The 20,125-nt window shown below is 40.4% G+C and overlaps 1 protein-coding gene across 1 annotated transcript; it reads right to left on the bottom strand.

Moving 5' to 3' along the window:
- Nucleotides 1–38: 38 nt before the first annotated feature.
- On the bottom strand, nucleotides 39–422 carry LOC138876085 (uncharacterized). Its single transcript, XM_070154978.1, has one exon. It carries the CDS (start codon nucleotides 420–422, stop codon nucleotides 39–41), a length of 384 nt encoding a protein of 127 aa, XP_070011079.1.
- Between the last annotated feature and the right edge of the window lie 19,703 nt (nucleotides 423–20,125).

Raw genomic sequence — 20,125 nt, 5'->3', positions numbered from 1 at the left:
AGGTCTTTGGCTTCAGTGATAGCATTAACCTTGCTCTCTCAAGAACCTGGTAGAACACTGAGTATCTTCCAGACAAGATTTTTGGTTAGAATGATTTCACTAAGAGAATGAAGCTCATTGATTATGGAGGTGAAACAGGTATGCATCTCTTGAATGGACTCATGCTCTTCCATTTTAAAGAATTCATACTCAGTTGTAAGCATATCTATTTTGGACTGCTTTACCTGAGTAGTTCCCTCGTGAGCCGTTTGAAGAGCTTCCCAGATTTCCTTGGAAGATTCACATACTGAGATACGATTATACTCGTCCGGTCCAATACCACACATAAGAATCTTCTTTTCCTTGAAGTTCTTCTCAATATCTTTTCGGTTAGCACCATTGTATTCTTGAACAATCCTTGTTCCCTTACGAACAACTTTCATAGGGACAAAGGGACCATCACAAATCACATTTCAAAGCTCGGAGTCCTCCGCCATTATGAAGTATGCATTCTTGTTTTCAACCAACCATAGTATTGGCTGTTGAATCTTGGTGGTCTGTATGTTAATTATCCTTCCTCGAAGTTTGGTGGAGCAGCCACGAAGATCCTTTCTAGTTGTTAACCTTTTAGAAAGAACCTGCTCTAATACTAATTGATAAAATTTAAGGGTCCGCCAAACTATATAGAGAACTAGGTTCTTTATCAATTCCCACAGTAAATCAGTAGTAAATAAAGAACATGCGATATTTACGTGGAAAACTCTTTGCTCAAGGGATTAAAAACCACGACCTACTCTAGTAGGATTTCAACTCCACTAACCAAGCAAACTTCAGATTACAACCTATGCAACCTAGGAATTAACCTCTTAATCCCTTACTAACTTGTAATACTCTATTACAAGCCATTTTGTAATTACTCTATTAGAAAGACTTTGGTAACTCTCACTAACTTGTAACAAACCTATTACAAGCCAATTTGTAATACCTCTATTACAAAGACTTCCAACTCAACTAACTCTAGCCAAGACACAAACACAATGGTTTATAATTTACAAAGGTTTATTACACAATGCTTCTAACTAAGCTAAGTAGGAATTACAAATGAAGAACAAAATAACAAAGACTTAACAAACTTTGGATACCATAATTCCCCAATATTAGAAGATTAAAATTTTCAATCTTTGGATCTAAGGACCTAAGATATCTTCAATCTTTGGATCTGTCCTTGAGGTTGCAGTAGCTCTGTTTTTTAGAGATGTAATGGCTAGCACTTGAGAGAATATTTTTTTTTGATTTGCAAGTATCGAGAAGATGAAATCTCTTGCCTCATATTAATGATGTGTGTGTGATGTGATGTAATAAAGTTCCCTTTAGTTTGACCTTAGCAAGTTATAGCTGTGCTGCTATACTACTGCCAGACGGTACCGTGTAGTAGCTTTTACAGTTGTAGAGTTGACTGAACAACGACCAGGGAAACTGATCCCTATCTGTTCCCTCTGCTGTTTTCTTATCTGATTTCATTGAGAATTGAACCAGACATCTGACTAGTTACTCTGAATGCAAGGGAGCTAGTTGTATCAGATTCCTTATCTTGTTCTGTCGTGAAGCTTTTCAAATCATCAAAACAAGAGACGCATAACTTATCAATTTCCTCATTTTTGATGATGACAAACTTAGAATTGATATTCCCCCTGATACCCAGATCTCTACAGTGTTCCCCCTACGAATCAACCATATTCCCCATGAGAACCAGACCAAAGGAATTGATCACAGCTGGTTCTTCAAGATTGTTTGGCAAATCATCAAAACACACAATAACATATCTTATCAGTATAGAAGATTGAAAATTTGACGAACTATACATACATGAATTAGATAGTTGACTAGTAGGTTTAGTAACAAATATTGTTTTGACATATTAAAGTACACCCCCAAAACTAGAAATACAGGATTTCAAGTCAGCTAGTGTAAAATGCACAAAGCCAGACGCCTCAATCATCCAATCATTGTAAAAAGAAACTTTACTGGAGTATCAACATTAATTATTTGTTTATAGACAAAAAATGTACCATATGGATTTACAAGTTCAATGGCACAACCTCTAATTAAAGAACAAAAATACAATCTAATTAAGCCTACTGTGACCACAAAAATTTCACTAGTTGCTCCCTTAAGGAACTGGTCTTTAAATATTGTCTCAGTTTTTATTTTTGTTGCGAAAATATCTTATTCACTAAGGATACCATAATTCCCCAATATTGGAGATTAAAATTTTTTAGGGTTGTATAAGGGTGAATAAGAAGTAATGCCTACCCAATTTTCTCTATGAGGAGGACGGAAGAAGGGCACGGACATACGAGGTTGAAATTGAGGATGAGAGTCTTTCATGCCGAGGCCTATAACTGGTGAACGATGTGGTCATCGTCAGGCGTGATGAAGCAACACTCCCTGAACCCAGAACGAGCTCCAAGACATCGGAAAACGTGGTAAATAGTTGCACACGACTAACAGAGGGCTGTGATATCCACACCCAACCGGCTATCACGGTGTAGATCTAGCTCGATATCGGTTACGGGTCAGTAATTAATGAGAAAGGAGGATTTTTACCTTTTTTAGAATTGTACAAGGGATGAAAGTCTCCTACTATATAAAGGGGAAGCTTTTTATTCAATAGGAGACATGGTAATTGTCACGACCCAAAACTCGACATGTCGTGATAGCGCATATCATGGTACTAGGCAAGCAGATGATTCAGACATTACCCACTCTTCCAAATTTAAAAGATACTAAAACAGGTTTAAATAAGTAAAACTCTCATAAAACTGGATAAAATATCATAACTCAACACAAAAAAATTCCAAAACCAAGGTGCCACTAAGTACATGAACATTTATACAACACAAGTCTGAAATACTGTATAAGAAAAACTGAAATTAAATAAATAAGACTGAGGGATAGGGGAGGAGAGTCAAGGTCTGCGGATGCCAGGTAGCTACCTCGAATATCTCCGAATGACATTAAACTCTGAGAATCAGCAACCACCATGTCCGAAAATACCTAGATCTGCACACGAATTGCAGGGTATAGCGTGAGTACAACCAACTTAGTAAGTAACAAGTCTAACTATTGGGTTGAAAGTAGTGACGAGCTTCACAGGTACAGTTCAATTACAGAATTACAGTACAAATATTTAGGCATGCTTTCAAGTTCAATAGTTAAAGCCCAAACAGGTAAATCATGTCAAATTCAATTGAAACAAGATATGGTATATCTCAGTATCTACATGACAGTCATATATGCCAACTGAAGTACAAAACAGTAATGAAATCATATGCATGCTCTTAGAGTATCCGTCGCTTAGTCCTCCCATACACTCCATCCTCACAGTCACTCGTTCCTCATAGTCACTCCATCCTACCAATCACTCGACACTTGCGCTCGGCACTCACAATCAGTGGTACCTGCGCTCACTGTGGATGTGTAGAATCCGGAAGGGCAATTCCAGCTCAAGCGCTATAATAAGCAAATCGTGGCATGAATCAAATAAACATATTATGGCGTGCAGCCCGATCCCATAAGTATTCTCACAATCAGGCCCTCGGTCACTCAGTCATCAATCTCTCCAGTCTCTCGGGGCTAACAAGAATCATAATAATCAGCCCAAACAATGATGATATAATGTATCAATAAAGGACAACAGAGACTGAGATATAATATGCAATTGGCTGTAACTGAGTACAATATTTCAAGTTAAGAAAATAATTTAACATGTAACACGACCTCTGTGGGTCCTAACAGTACCAACATGTAGCCTAAGCATGATTTCGAACATGTCTGGCAGCTTAATTTCCCTAATACATGGGAAAAAATATGAATAACGCCAATATTAATCAACTATACAGTTCTGTGGAATCAACCAAGTCATAATTCGTATGGTGCACGCCCACACACCCGTCACCTAGCAAGTTTGTCACCTCAACACCAATCACATAACACATAATTCGTGGTTCATACCCTCAGAACCATATTTAGAAGTGTTACTTACCTTAATTCGTGCGAATCTCTACTCCAATAAGACCTTGCCTCACGAATCAGCCTCCAAATGCCTCGAATCTAGCCACAAATAATTCGATACAATCAACACGAGCTAAAGAAATTAATTCCATATTAAAATTCTACGTTCTTAATGAAAAGTCAAAAGTCAACTCAAAAGTCAACCCCAAGGCCCACGTCTCGGAATCGGATGAAAGTTACAAACTCTGAATGCTAATTCACCCACGAGCCCAACCATACCAAAATTATTCGATTCTGATACCAAAATCTCGATTAAATCCCCAAAATTTGGCCTAAGGAGTTTCCTCTATTTTTCCCAATTTTTCAACCTAAATCACTAATTAAAATGATGAAATCAAAGACATAATCAAGGAATTTAACCAAAACTAAGCAAGAATCACTTATCCCAATAACTCTCTCAAAAATCTCTCCAAGAATCGCCTCCAACCGAGCTCCCAAAATCAAATTTATGATATGAACTCAAACCCTCGTTTTTGAAATATTTAAGTCTGCCCAGATATCTTATTCGTGATCGCGAAGCACAAATCCTAAGTTGCCAAACTCAGACCTACGCGAACGCGGACAAGTCCACGCAAACGCGATGTACTACCTCTCCATACCTACGCGATCGCATCAACACCCACACGTTCGCATAGAGCAACACGCGTGACCTCAGTTGCTGCCTTCTATACCCTACGCGAACACGACCTTAGCCACGCGTTCGCGATTCACTGCATCCTAAAACTACGTGATCGCAATCCCCATCTTGCAAACATGTAGATCAAAGACCTCCACTACCCAATTAAGCCTACGCGATCGCGGACCTTTCCATGCAATCGTATATAAGGAAACCAGACCTGAACACTAGAAATCTTCAGCAGTCTTCCAAGCCCAAAAATTGATCTGTTAACCACTCGAAACTCACCCGAGACCACCTGGACCTCATTCAAATATACCAACAAGTCCTAAAATATCATACGAACTTAATCGAGCCTTCAAATCACATCAAACAATTCTAAATCCACGAATCACGCATCGATTCAAGCCTAAAGGACTTTTGAACTTCTAACTTCTACATTCTATGCCGAAACCTATCAAATCACGCCCGATGAACATCAAATTTTGCACAAGTCACAAATGAAACGACAGACATATGCCAACTCCCGGAACCCCAATCCGAGCCCGGTAATCACAAAGTTAACTCTTGATCAAATATCTAAATTTGCAATTTTCATCATTTCAAGTCTAGTTCAACTACGGACCTCCAAATCACTATCCAGACACATTTTAAGTCCAAAATCATCCAACGGAGCTAACAGAACCATCAAAACTCTATTCTGGAGTCGTTTACACATAAGCCAACATCCGATCAATCTTTTCAACTTAAGCTTCCAACCTTGAGACTAAGTGTCTCAACTCATTCCAAAACTTTTCGGAGTTCAATCAACTATCCCGGTAAGTCACATAGCAACTATTAAGCATAAAATGAGCAATAACTAGAGAATCGGGGCTACAACTTTCAAAACGACTTGCCGGGTCATTGCAGTACCACTTAGACCAAGGCAATACAAATTCATTTTTTTTTTGCTTTCCGGCTATTGCAAAGTTCTTAGTTTATTGTTGTTCTTCTTTCACAATTGATTTCGAGCTGAGGGTCCGATCAAGGGCAAAATTACTCTTTAATCTAAGTTCGAGCCAGGCCGTAAACACTATAGTTGGTTTGATTATTTATTTTTTCTTTAATTTATTTATCTAATATTCTTGATTATTTGTGTTGAATCAATCCACATATCCTTAAAATCGCATGCAAATTTAGTTGTTATCCGTTTTAAGGGTAAACAAGGGTGAAACTAGAAGTTAATAATTGTTTGTTATTAAAATCATTTGCATATTGATAATTTATTCTTAAATTTTTAGTTCAAACACTAATTTAATAATTTGCTTTAGAAATCTCAAAACTTCAATGTTGGCCTTTAGAAAGTGTTGAAGTAGACAAAGTGGATCTTCTTGATATGGTATTATTCGACTAAATTGGTGATTGTGGATCGTTTGCATTGATACTTGGAGGTTGTGTTTTAAATTTGACATTATTTGAAGCAGATTTGGGGTGATTTTATCGAAATTAGAATTGCAATATAGAAGAATACTTTGTTGAATAACATAGACAAATTATGCCAATTGAGTGGACTTTGATGAACAATTTAACTTATAAATCGATTGCAAATAGCACAAAATCATGCCAATCTGGTAGAGAGTTTGGTGAATATTAAATAAGCACAAAATTATGTCAATCAGGTAAAGTTTGTGAACAATTTAAAAAGTATGTCGAATGCAAATAATATAAAGTCATGCCAAAATGATTGAGCAATCACAAAATCATGCCAACTAGGTAGAATTTATAAAACAATTAACAATATATAGAGTAAATATAGTATAAAATTTGTTAATCGGTAGAGAAATCTCTATCAAGCAATAAGTGTATGTGTTGCCGAAGGTCATTCTTTAAATACATTAAAAATATGGACAGTTTTTAAAAACTAGTCCCTTATAAGGTTATTCATGTAAATCACCCATATGATCAACATGGTGAAATTCAAAAATAGCCAAATTTACAACCGGTCATTCAAAAATAGCCCAGTTTCAAAATTAATCGAAATATAGCCACTTTTCATGTAAAGATAAATTTGAGCGAAAACACTGTTCAAAACCCGGAAAATACGCCAGTATATTATGCTGGCTTTCCAGCATAAGTATACTTGAACTCAACATATTATACTGGAGTTCCAAGATAAGTATGCTGGAACTCCAGCATAAGTACACTAGAACTCCAACATAATATACTGGGTTCCAGCAAGTATACTGGTCCAGCATAATATACTGGAGTTTGGAGCACCAGTGCTCCAGTCTCCAGTATATATTATACTGGAGCTAGCAAAATATACCGGTCCAGCATAATATGCTGGAGTTCATACACAGGTGCACCGAACTTCAATATATTATGCTGGACCAGTCTCTGTTGCAGCAAAATAGTGACTATTTTTCATTGACTTGGTAAACGCTGGCTATTTTTGAATGACCAGTCTAAAAACTGGCTATACCGTGCTATTTTTATTGATTAACACCACAAGCGGTACAGGCCGACGGTAATGGGCTAAGGTAAATTTGCTATATGAATTTATAAGTTAACGCTTTTTGTTGTTTCTTCACTGAAGTTATAATTTTTGGATCTTATACATAAATAGTTGGGGTTTTATTGTTTGCTTTTTTTAATCGGTACATATAACTTATACACAAAAATATACATATTAGATATAAATTATATATATTACATATTTACCAACTATTTTTAGTTTAAGCAATTGGATGAACGACTACTTAAGTTAATTCTTTATATTTTTCTTGTTTCTTTACTTAAATGGGCTAGGATTTAGTTTTTTCTTGAAAAAACTACCCTCTATAGCCCCTCAAATTTTTAAAAGCCCATTTTTTTCACTGGCATGAAATGGCCTTTTGGTCCAAACATATTACATCTAATAGCCCCAAAATATTTATTTTGTATAGTAACTGTCTATTTTGTATATTTTTTGTATAGTGACAGTCTATTTCGTATATTTTTGTATAGTGATAGTCTATTTTGTATATATTTTGTATAGTGATAGTCTATTTTGTATATATTTAGTATAGCGACAGTATATTATATATAAATTGTATAGTGACAGCTTATTTAGTATATTTTGATTTAGTGATAGTTTATTTTATATATATTTTGTATAGTGACAGTCTATTATATATAAATTGTATAGTGACAGTCTATTTAGTATATATTGCATAAAATTTATATATAGAGTGTATCGTGCATCTTGAAATGTATCTATAATATTTCACTAATGTATCCCGAGCGCTTTTATGTATCCAAAGTGTATAGACTGTTCTACGATTTATAAATTTTATATATATAAAATATATCGTACATTTTACAATATATCCTTAATATATCATCAATGTATCCCGAACGTTATTATCCAAAAAAAAAATACATGACGTATTTAAGACTACAAGTTTTGAATATACTTCTTTCTTTATTAAATTTCTTGTTAAAATAGTTAAATAAAACGAAGAGAGTATAAAATATTTTCCCTTGTTATTCTAGTCTACAATACATGAGGCTTCGAGTCCTTAACCATCAACTCGAAAAAGACAGAAACTTCGTAGGTAACATCAACGAAATCAATTAATTACAAGTACTTTGCATAAATAAAACGCTCATTCAAAGTGAAGAACACATAATATTTCCAGCTCTTAAACTTGCTTCTTATTAGCTTTAGTATGACGCAGAAGCAAAAATCAAATATAATGAGATTAGGACAAAAACTAATCATGGCCAAGTTACATATTTTCTACTAGTGGATAAATGATTTAGGCTTTACAATTGTTTAATGAGAACGAGCAGGAGACGTTTGTTCAAAAAGAAAAATAAGAAAATTAGATGGATTGTGACGACCCAAGGGGTCATCACTTGCTTTCAGTTGATTTTTGTGTCTCCGAGGCCTTGAAAACCTCATTAGATTTGCCTTGATTTGCGTGTGCAGTCCGGGCACATAGCCTGAAAGCTTAAATATGATAATCTGTGAAAAACGATAAGTTTTTATTATAGAATGAGCCAATTTGACTTCGATCAACGTTTTGGGTAAACGGACCCGGACCCATGATTTGACGGTCCCTGAAGGTCCGTAGCAAAATATGGGACTTGGGCGTATGCCCGGAATCGAATTTCGAGGTCCCAAGCCCGAGAAATGAATTTTTAAGTGAAATTGTTTTCAGAAATTGTTTAAAGAAATTTGAAATGAAAACTGATTAGAAAGCAATGGTATCGGGCCCGTATTTTGGTTTTGGCGCCCAGTACAGGTCTTATATATGACTTGAGTCATTCCTGTGAAATTTGGTTAAAAACGGACGTCGTTTGACGCGATCCGGACCTTAATTGAGAAATTTGATGTTTAAAAGAGTTTTGAGAAATTTCATTGATCTCGAGGTTTAATTCGATGCTTGTGATGTTATTTTGGTAATTTGATTATACGAATATGTCCGTAGGATGTTTTTGAGGTTGTGCGTATACTTGGGTTGGAGTTTCGAGGGTTCGGGTGAGTTTCGAGTAGGTTCCGAGATGCCTTAGGCTTAGAAAGTCAGATGTTGCAGGTTCAGGAAGTTGCAGGTCTCTGAACCCTTTAGTACGGTCCGCGAGAAATCGCATGCGACCGTGGAGGGGCCAGCGCGGTCGCCTTTGTGCGGAGCGTGTGCAGCCGGAGTCGCCTTTGTACGGTCCGCACAGGGTGCTGAATTGCAGGTCTTCAGGGAGGCTTTTACGGCCGCGGTCCATTTGATGCGGTCCGCACAGGGGGTCTGAGAGGTTTATAAATAAACGAAAATTTCAGCTATTTCTCACTTTTCAAAACCCCAAAAACATAAGAGGCGATTTTTTTCAAACAACCTTTCTTCTCCAAAACGTTGGTAAGTGATTTCTAACTCATTTTCTTCACTCCTTAACATCTTTTAACATGATTTCAACTTCAAATCGAAGATTTTCATGGGGGAAATTGGGTGTTTTGGGTAGAATCTAGGTTTTTTCTAAATTGGGGATTTGGACCTCAATTTGAGGTCCCATTTCAAAACAAATTATATATTTGGATTCGTAGGGGAATGGGTAATCGGGTTATGGTCCAAACCTCGGGTTTCGACCAGGTGGGCCCGGGGGTGATTTTGACTTTTTGGATAAAACTTTGAGAAAACTCATTTTCATGCATTGGGGTTGATTCATTTAGCACTTATTGATGTAATTAAGTAACTTGTGAATAGATTCAAGTGGATTGGTGGTGGAATCAAAGGGTAAAGCTATAATTGAGGCTTGAGTGGTATTCAAAGCTTCGAGGTAAGTGTTTGGTCTAACCCTAGTTTGAGGGATTAGGAGCTGAGTCATACTTGCTACTTGCTTCTTGTTGAGTACGACATATAGGCATGGTGACGAGTATCTATACGTTGGTGTCAAGCATGACCGTGGGTATTAAATTGAAAGTTGTTGTGTTCTTGAATGACACGTTGTATGCTTTAATTCATGAGCTTCTATGATTGAGCATTTCCATTAATTGAACTGAGTACCAGCTAAGTGAGATTGGTTATAGCTGATTCTCCCTTGCCGGGATGACTATTTCGATATTGTTGTTCCCTTGCCGGGAAACTTTTACATTGCTTTTGTTCCCTTGCCAGGAAGTTATTATTTAACTTATGTTCCCTTGACGGGATTTCTTGTGATTGTGTGATGAACTGTAAAAGGGAGCGGGTGGTACTCCTACCACAAGATAATGAAATGGGAGCGGGTGACACGCCTACCACAAGATATTATGAAATGGGAGCGGGTGGTACGCCTACCACAAAATATTATGAAATGGGAGCGGGTGGTACGCCTACCACAAGATATGAGAAATGGGATCGGGTTGCACGCCTGCAACAAGATGGAAACTGAAAGTGAAAGCTTTCTTTACTTCTTTTTATCTGTGTTAGAAGTTATATTGTTAGCTTACTTGTTATTTCTTATTCTTTTGTTTTGTGAGCTACCCCCGAAGCATGTTCCCCTTCCTCAGCTTTAATTGCTTATTACTTGTTATTTTTCCACCATATATTATATAACTACACAGGTTTATCTGGAGTCTGGTCCTAGCCTCATCATTACCAGCACATGGGGTCGGTTGTGCTGATACTACACTCTGCACTGTGTGCAGATCCCGGAGCAACTTTCGGACAGTAGTTGGAGGGCTTCCTTCAGTCCACTCGGAGACCCAAGGTAGACCTGTAGGCATCCGCAGGCCCTGGCGTCTCCCTCTATCTCTATTTCCTGTTTCATTTTCTTTGTTCAGAAACAGTGTATTGCATTTCTTCAGACCTTGTATGTAGAAACTCTTAGACAATCTATGACACTGTGACACCAGGTTTTGGGGTATTTGAGGTTTTAAAAGTTGTAATAGACGTAGCCTTCAGATATTTCATGGTTATCTTCCGCTTAATTATTTAAAGTTCTGTTGTTTTTATGTTGTTGCTCGTAATTGTTAAAAAGAAGTAATTTGGTAAGGAATTAGATAGTTAAGGGTTGGCTTGCCTAGCTCTCATTAGTAGGCTCCATCACGACTCCCGAGGGTGGGAAATCCGGGTCGTGACAAGTTGGTATCAGAGCTCTATGTTACATGGGTCTCACAGTTCACAAACAAACTTAGTAGAGTTTGAGGGATCGGTACGAAGACGTCTGTATTTATCCCCAGGGGCTACAGAGTCAGGAAAACTTCACATTTGTTCTCTTTTGCCGTGTGGTTTTGTTTCCCAACACTGATTGAATCTCTACTCTGTTCTTTCGAAGATGTCTAGAACACGCGCTTCCTCATCTACCGCTCAGCAGCCCGAGCCCCTAGCAGCAGCTCCCACGAGGGGCAGAGGCCGAGGCCGTGTTAGAGGCCGAGGTAGGGGCAGATCTCAGCCCTGAGCAGCAGCTCCAATGACGGAGCCTTAGGTTGATTTTGATGAGGAGGTTCCGGCTCCAGCAGTTCCAGTAGGCCCAGCTCAGGTCCCAGAGGCATTTATTGCTACCCTAGTTCTTCAGGATGCTCTGGTCCGATTAGTGGGCCTCATGGAGAGTGTCACCCGGGCAGGCTTGCTTCTTGTAGCCCAGTCGTCTCTCAGGCTGGAGGAGGGGCTCAGACTCCTGCTACACGCACTTCGGAGCAGGTAGCTCCCCAGATTTAGACTCCAGCGGTTCAGCCAGTTGGAGCAGTTCAGCCGAGTGTCACAGCTCAGACCGGCGATGGAGCGGCGATGTCTGCCGATGCTTTGTGGAGGCTGGATAGGTTCACCAAGCTCTTCACTACTACTTTCAGTGGTGCTTCTTCTGAGGATCCCCGGGATTTCCTATATAGCTACCATGAGGTTCTCAGGAACATGGGCATTGTTGAGACCAATGGGGTCAATTTTGCTACATTTCGCTTGTCTGGATCCGCCAAGACTTAATGGAGGGGTTATTGCTTAGCTAGGCAAGCCGGATCGCCATCTTTGACTTGGGAGCAGTTTACAATATTATTTCTGGAGAAGTTTCTCCCCGTTACTCAGAGAGAGGCCTATCGAAGGCAGTTTGAGCTCCTCCAATAGGGTTTCATGACGGCCACCCAGTATGAGACCATGTTCATTAACTTAGCTCGCCATGCTCTTGTCATACTTCCTACTGAAAGAGAGAGGGTGAGGAGGTTTATCGACGGTCTTATTCAGTCGATTCGTCTTCAGATGGCCAAGGAGGCCGGGAGTGAGATCACTTTTCAGAAGGCGGCCAATGTGGCCCGTAGAGTTGAGATAGTTCTGTCGTAGGGAGGGGGTCATGGGTCGGATAAAAGGCCCCGCAATTCAGGCAGATTTAGTGGTACCTCGTTTGGAGGTAGAGATTCATATGGTAGAGGCCATCCTCCTAGGCTCTTTCAGTCAGCTCTTCAGGTTTCTCACGGTGCTTCAGGTGGTCGTGGTCCTCCAATACAGTATTCTGATCAACAGTCCTTCAGTGCACCACCAGCACCTATCAGTGCACGACTGCTTCAGAGTTTTCAGGGTCATCAGCCCCAGCAGCCGAGGGCTTGTTTTACTTATGGCGACATGAGGCACATTGCTAGGTATTGCCCTCGAGCTTCGAGCAATTCTCCGCATCAGGGTTCCCGTGCTATGGTTCAGGCACCAGATGTTCCACAACCCGCCCAGCCAGCTAGAGGTGGGGTAGAGGTGCTAGAGGTGGAGGTAGAGGTCCTAGAGGTGGAGCTCAGGCTACCAGAGGTAGAGGCCAGCCAACTACAGGCCGTCCCAAAGAGGTAGTTCAGGGTGGTGGGGCCCAACCCCGATGTTATGCTCTCCCAGCCAGGCCCAAGGCTGAGGCTTCAAATGCAGTTATTATAGGTACGGTTCTGGTTTGTGATAGAGATGCTTCAGTGTTATTTGATCCAGGGTCTACATCTCGTATGTGTTATCTTATTTTGCACCATATCTGGTCATGCCTAGTGATTCGTTGAGTATTCCTATTTATGTGTCTACACCGATGGGTGATTCTATTGTGGTAGATCGAGTTCATCGCTCTTGTGTAGTTGTGATTGGGGGTTTTGAGACTCGTGTGGATGTGTTGCTTCTAGACATGGTCGACTTCGATGTTATATTGGGGATGGACTGGTTATTACCTTACCATGTTATCTTGGACTGTCATGCCAAGACTGTAACCTTAGCTTTACCGGGTATGCCTCGTTTAGAGTGGAGAGGAACTCCTGGTCATTCTACCCGTAGCGTTATTTCTTATGTGAAGGCTCGGCGTATGGTCGAGAAGGGGTGCTTGGCCTATTTAGCTTATGTTCGTGATTCTAGTACGGAGGTTCCCTCTATTGATTCTGTGCCTATTGTTCGTGAGTTTCCTGAGGTATTTCCTTCAGACCTGCCGGGTATGCCGCCCGACAGGGATATCGACTTTCACATTGATTTGGCTCCAGGCACTCAGCCCATTTCTATTCCGCCGTATCGCATGGCCCCACCAGAGTTGAAAGAGTTGAAGGAGCAGTTGCAAAACTTGCTAGAGAAGGGTTTCATTAGACCCAGCATTTCGCCATGGGGTGTGCTGGTTTTGTTTGTTAAGAAAAAGGATGGTTCGATGAGAATGTGCATTGATTACCGATAGTTGAACAAGATCACCATCAAGAATAAGTATCCACTGCCGAGGATTGGTGATTTGTTCGATCAGCTTCAGGGTGCCAAGGTATTTTCAAAGATTGACTTGAGATCTGAATACTATCAGTTGAGGATTAGGGCATCTTATGTCCCTAAGACAGCTTTCCGCACTCGGTACGAGCATTATGAGTTCTTGGTTATGTCATTCGGTTTGACAAATGCCCCAGCAGCTTTTATGGATTTGATTAACCGAGTGTCAGGCCTTATTTGGACTCGTTCGTGATAGTCTTCATTGATGATATCTTGATATATTCCCGCAGCCAGGAGGAGCACGGGCAACATCTCAGAGTGGTTCTTCAGAATCTGAAGGATAGTTAGTTATATGCTAAGTTCTCGAAGTGTAAGTTCTGGTTGAGTTCAGTTGCATTCTTGGGTCATGTCGTATCAGCAGAGGGTATTCAGGTTGATCCGAAGAAGATTGAGGTAGTCAAGAACTGGCCTAGACCAGCATCAACTTCAGAGATTCGGAGTTTCTTAGGATTGGAAGGCTACTACCGTCGGTTCGTGGAAGGGTTCTCATCTATTGCATCCCTGATGACCAGGTTGACCCAGAAAGGTGCCCAGTTTAGATGGTCGTACGAGTGTGAGGCAAACTTTCAGAAGCTTAAGACAGCTCTGACTACGGTACAGGTGTTAGTTTTGCCCACAGGTTCAGGGCATTACATAGTTTATTGTGATGCTTCTCGTATTGGTCTTGGTGCAGTGTTGATGAAGGATGGCAAGGTCATTGCCTACGCTTCAAGGCAGTTGAAGATTCACGAGAAGAACTATCCGGTTCATGATTTAGAGTTGGCAGCCATTGTTCACGCATTGAAGATTTTGAGGCACTATCTGTATGGCGTGGCATGTGAGGTGTTCACGGATCATAAGAGTCTTCAGTATTTTTTCAAGCAAAAGGAATTGAATTTGAGGCAAAGAAGGTGGTTGGAGTTGTTGAAGGATTATGACATCACTATATTATATCACCCGGGAAAGGCCAATGTAGTGGCCGATACTCTGAGTAGAAAGTCAGCCACCATGGGCAGTCTGGCTTATATTCCAGTCGGTGAGAGGCCGCTTGCATTGGATATTCAGCCTTTGGACAATCGATTTGTGAGATTGGATATATCTGAGCCTAGTCGAGTATTAATTTGCACGGTCGCTCGCTCTTCATTATTGGAGCGTATCCGTGATCGGCAGTTTGATGATCCCCATTTGTGTGTCCTTAGAGATACGGTACAGCGTGGGGGTGCTAAGCAGGTTACCTTAGGTGATGATGGAGTTTCGAGATTGCAGGGTTGAGTTTGTGTACCTAATGTGGATGGACTTTGAGAGTTGATTTTAGAGGAGACCCATAGCTCCCGGTACTCTATTCATCCGGGCGCCGCAAAGATGTATCAGGATTTGCGGCAGCATTATTGGTGGCATAGAATGAAGAAGGATATCGTTGCATATGTGGCTCGATGTTTGAATTGTCAACATGTTAAGTACGAGCATTAGAGGCTTGGTGGACTGTTTCAAAGGATTGAGCTTCCCGAGTGGAAGTGGGAGCGGATTACTATGGACTTCATTGTTGGACTCCCACAAACTCGAAAGAAGTTCGACGCAGTTTGGGTCATTGTTGATAGGTTGACCAAGTCAGCGCATTTCATTCCTGTGGTAGTCTCCTATTCATCCGAGAGGTTAGCTGAGATTTATATCTGGGAGATTGTTCGTCTTCATGGTGTGCCGGTATCTATCATTTCGGACCGAGGTACGCAGTTTACCTCGTACTTTTGGAAAGCAGTTCAGCGAGAGTTGGGCACCCAGGTTGAGTTGAGTACATCATTTCATCCTTAGATGGACGGGCAGTCCGAGCGGACTATTCAGATATTGAAGGATATTCTCTGAGCTTGTGTTATTGACTTTGGAGGCGTGTGGGATCAGTTTTTGCCTTTAGCAGAGTTTGCCTACAACAACAGCTACCAGTCGAGTATCCATATGGCTCCTTATGAGGCTTTGTATGGTAGGCGATGTCGATCTCAATTTGGGTGGTTTGAGCCGGGAGAGGCTCGGTTGTTGGGTACGGATCTGGTTCAGGAGGCCTTGGACAAGGTCAAGATCATTCAGGATAGGCTTCGTACAGCTCAATCTAGGCAAAAGAGTTATGCAGACCGCAAGGTTCGAGATGTGGCTTTTATGGTTGGTGAGCGGGTATTGCTCCGAGTGTCGCCTATGAAGGGCATGACAAGATTTGGGAAGAAGGGCAAGCTTATCCCTAGGTTCATTGGCCCGTTTGAGATTCTTGATCGAGTGGGAGAGTTGGCTTATAGACTTGCGTTGCCACCGAACTTATTAGCCGTGCATCCAGTGTTTCATGTGTCTATGCTTCGGAAATATCACGGCGATCCATCCCACGTGTTAGATTTCAGCACTGTCCAGTTGGACAAGGACTTGTCTTATAAGGAGGAGCCGGTTGCTATTCTAGACCGGCAAGTTCGACATTTGAGGTCGAAGATTTTTCCTTCTGTTCGTGTCTAGTGGAGAGGTCAGCCTCCTGAGGCATCGACCTGGGAGTCCGAGTCCAATATGCGTAGCCGTTATCCTCATCTTTTCCCCGACTCAGGTACTTCCTTCTTCTGTCCGTTCGAGGACGAACGATTGTTTTAGAGGTAGAGAATGTGACGACCCAAGAGGTCATCACTTGCTTTCAGTTGATTTCTGTGTCTCCGAGGCCCTAAAAACCTCATTAGAGTTGCCTCGATTTACGTGTGCAGTCCGGGAACGTAGCCGGAAAGCTTAAATATGATAATTTGTGAAAAACAATAAGTTTTGATTATAGAATGAGCTAATTTGACTTCAGTCAATATTTTGGGTAAACGGACCCGGACCCATGATTTGACAGTCCCGGAGGGTCCGTAGGAAAATATGGGACTTGAGAGTATGCCCGGAATCGAATTCCGAGGTTCCAAGCCCGAGAAATTAATTTTTAAGTGAAATTGTTTTCAGAAATTGTTTAAGGAAATTTGAAATGAAAACTGATTAGAAAGCAATGTTATCGGGACTGTATTTTGGTTCCAGCTCCCGGTATAGATCTTATATATGACTTGAGTCATTCCTGTGAAATTTGGTTAAAAACGGATGTAGTTTGACGCGATCCGGACCTTAATTGAGAAATTTGATGTTTAAAAGAGCTTTGAGAAATTTCATTGATCTCGAGGTTTAATTCGATGCTCGTGATTTTATTTTGGTAATTTGATTACACGAATATGTCCGTAGGATGTTTTTGAGGTTGTGTGTATACTTGGGTTGGAGTTTCGAGGGCTCATGTGAGTTTCGAGTAGGTTCCGGGATGCCTTAGGCTTAGAAAGTCAGATGTTGCAGGTTCAGGAAGTTGCAGGTCTCTGAACCCTTTAGTGCAGTCTGCGAGAAATCGCGTGCGACCGCGGAGGGCCATCGTGGCCGCGGTCGCCTTTGTGCGGAGCGCGGTGAAGGCTGTGCGGCCGCAGTCGCCTTTGTGCGGTCCGCACAGGGTGCTAAACTACAGGTCTTCAGGGAGGCCTGTACGGCCGCGGTCCATTTGTTGCGGTCCGCACAGGGGGTCTGAGAGGGGTATAAATAAATGGGAATTTCAGCTATTTTTCACTTTTCTAAACCCCAAAAACATAAGAGGCAATTTTTTTCAAACAACCTTTCTTCTCCAAAATATTGGTAAGTGATTTCTAACTCATTTTCTTCACTCCTTAACATCTTTTAACATGATTTCAACTTCAAATCAAAGATTTTCATGGAGGAAATTTGGTGTTTTGGGTAGAACCTAGGTTATTTCTAAATTGGGGATTTGGACCTCAATTTGAGGTCCCATTTCAAAACAAATAATATATTTGGATTCGTGGGGGAATGAGTAATCGGGTTTTGGTCCGAACCTCGGGTTTCAACCACGTGAGTCCGGCGGTAATTTTGACTTTTTGGGTAAAACTTTGGGAAAACTCATTTTCATGCATTGGGGTTGATTCATTTAGCACTGATTGATATAATTAAGTAACTTGTGACTAGATTCGAGTGGATTGGTGGTGGAATCAAAGGGTAAAGCTATAATTGAGGCTTGAGTGGTGTTCAAAGCTTCAAGGTAATGGTTTGGTCTAACCCTAGCTTGAGGGATTAGGAGCTGAGTCATACTTGCTACTTGCTTCTTGTTGAGTACGACATATAGGCATGGTAACGAGTATCTATACGTTGGTGTCAAGCATGACCGTGGGTCTTAAATTGAAAGTTGTTGTGTTCTTGAATGACACGTTGTATGCTTTAATTCATGAGCTTCTATGATTGAGCATTTCCATTAATTGAATTGAGTACCAGCTAAGTGAGATTGGTTATAGCTGATTCTCCCTTGCCGGGATGACTATTTCGATATTGTTGTTCCCTTGCCGGGAAACTTTTATATTGTTTTTGTTCCCTTGCCAGGAAGTTATTATTTCACTTATGTTCCCTTGACGGGATTTCTTGTGATTGTGTGATGAACTGTAAAAGGGAGCGGGTGGTACTCCTACCACAAGATAATGAAATGGGAGTGGGTGACACGCCTACCACAAGATATTATGAAATGGGAGCGGGTGGTATGCCTACCACAAGATATTATGAAATGGGAGCGGGTGGTACGCCTACCACAAGATATTATGAAATGGGAGTGGGTGGTACGTCTACCACAAGATATTATGAAATGGGAGCGGGTGGTACGCCTACCACAAGATATTATGAAATGGGAGTGGGTGGTACACCTACCACAAGATATTATGAAATTAGAGCGGGTGGTATGCCTACCACAAGATATAAAAAATGGGATCGGGTTGTATGCCTGCAACAAGATGGAAACTGAAAGTGAAAGCTGTCTTTACTTCTCTTTATCTGTGTTAGAAGTTATATTGTTAGTTTCCTTGTTATTTCTTCTTATTTTGTTTTGTCAGCTTCCCCTGAAGCATGTTCCCCTTCCCCAGCTTTAATTGCTTATTACTTGTTACTTTTCCGCCATATGTTATATAACTGCACAGGTTTATCTGGAGTCTGGTCCTAGCCTCGTCACTACCTCGCCGGGGTTAGGCCAGGCACTTCCCAGCACATGGGGTTGGTTTTGCTGATACTACACTCTACACTGTGTGCAGATCCCGGAGCAGCTTTTGGACAGTAGTTGGAGGGCTTCCTTCAGTCTACTCGGAGACCCAAGGTAGACTTGTAGGCGTCCGCAAGCCCTGGCGTCTCCCTCTATCTCTATTTCCTGTTTCATTTTCTTTGTCCAGAAACAGTGTATTGCATTTCTTCAGACCTTGTATGTAGAAACTCTTAGACAATCTGTGATACCAGGTTTTGGGGTATTTGAGGTTTTAAAAGTTGTAATAGATGTAGCCTTCAGTTTCATGGTTATCTTCCGCTTAATTATTTAAAGTTCTGCTGTTTTTATGTTGTTGCTCGTAATTGTTAAAAGGAAGTAATTTGGTAAAGAATTAGATAGTTAAGGGTTGACTTGACTAGCTCTCATTAGTAGGCGTCATCACGACTCCCGAGGGTGGAAAATTCGGGTCGTGACATGGATGATGAATTTAATCTGGATTAAACCAACAGTAGCCTAAAGAACATGCGGCAGCTTTAATGAAAAGGTGGATGAACAATTTAGGCTTTACAATAATGTTTGTCGGAATGTGGAGAAGACTAATTTAGGCTAGCCATTATAATTTGTTTGGGACTATAAATTTTATGGATCAATTCATGGCTAGCGAATGATAATACTTTCTACCGGCCGGCTACAAATGAAATTTGCTCTTTTTTCCTTTAAGAAATGGGCTTAAGGCCTAAAACCCACTTGCCTATTAAAGATAAAACTAATAGTAAAAAAAAGGATGAAAAGTATAAAAAATATTTGAAATTATTTATAAAATTAATACAATATATATAATTTTAAATATTTTTTGTATATAATTTAACTGAGTTTTCCAAATTTTAAATAAAATTATGCAATACCAAATACTATTATTTAAAAAAATCCCAAACAAAAGAAAAATGACTTTTTTAAAAATCGTTTTGGCTCTAATTTTGATTTATATAAATATTTTGCCAAAATTGTGAGCACCCCTATATAAAGGTGACAAACGGACGGGTCAGGTCGAATATGAGCGAGTCGAAAATGGGTAATTGAATATGATCACTCTTGGGAGAATTTCTAGTCTCCCAACCTTGAGGAATCCCCAATTTGAAGCTTCATAAATGTAAAAGTTAAACTCATTAGTTATCCATTTTCTAAGTGGATAATATGGTTCTTATCCATATTCGATCCGTTTTAAAACGTTCATTATCCAACCCA

Source organism: Nicotiana sylvestris, chromosome 8, assembly GCF_000393655.2.
Source record: "Nicotiana sylvestris chromosome 8, ASM39365v2, whole genome shotgun sequence".
In the NCBI taxonomy this organism is placed as follows: Eukaryota; Viridiplantae; Streptophyta; class Magnoliopsida; order Solanales; family Solanaceae; genus Nicotiana; species Nicotiana sylvestris.
This window is presented reverse-complemented; position numbering and strand designations above follow the sequence as displayed.

Excerpts from the sequence above, each read along its gene's own strand:
- LOC138876085 (XM_070154978.1), bottom strand. The coding sequence starts at position 422 with ATGAAAGTTGTTCGTAAGGGAACAAGGATTGTTCAAGAATACAATGGT.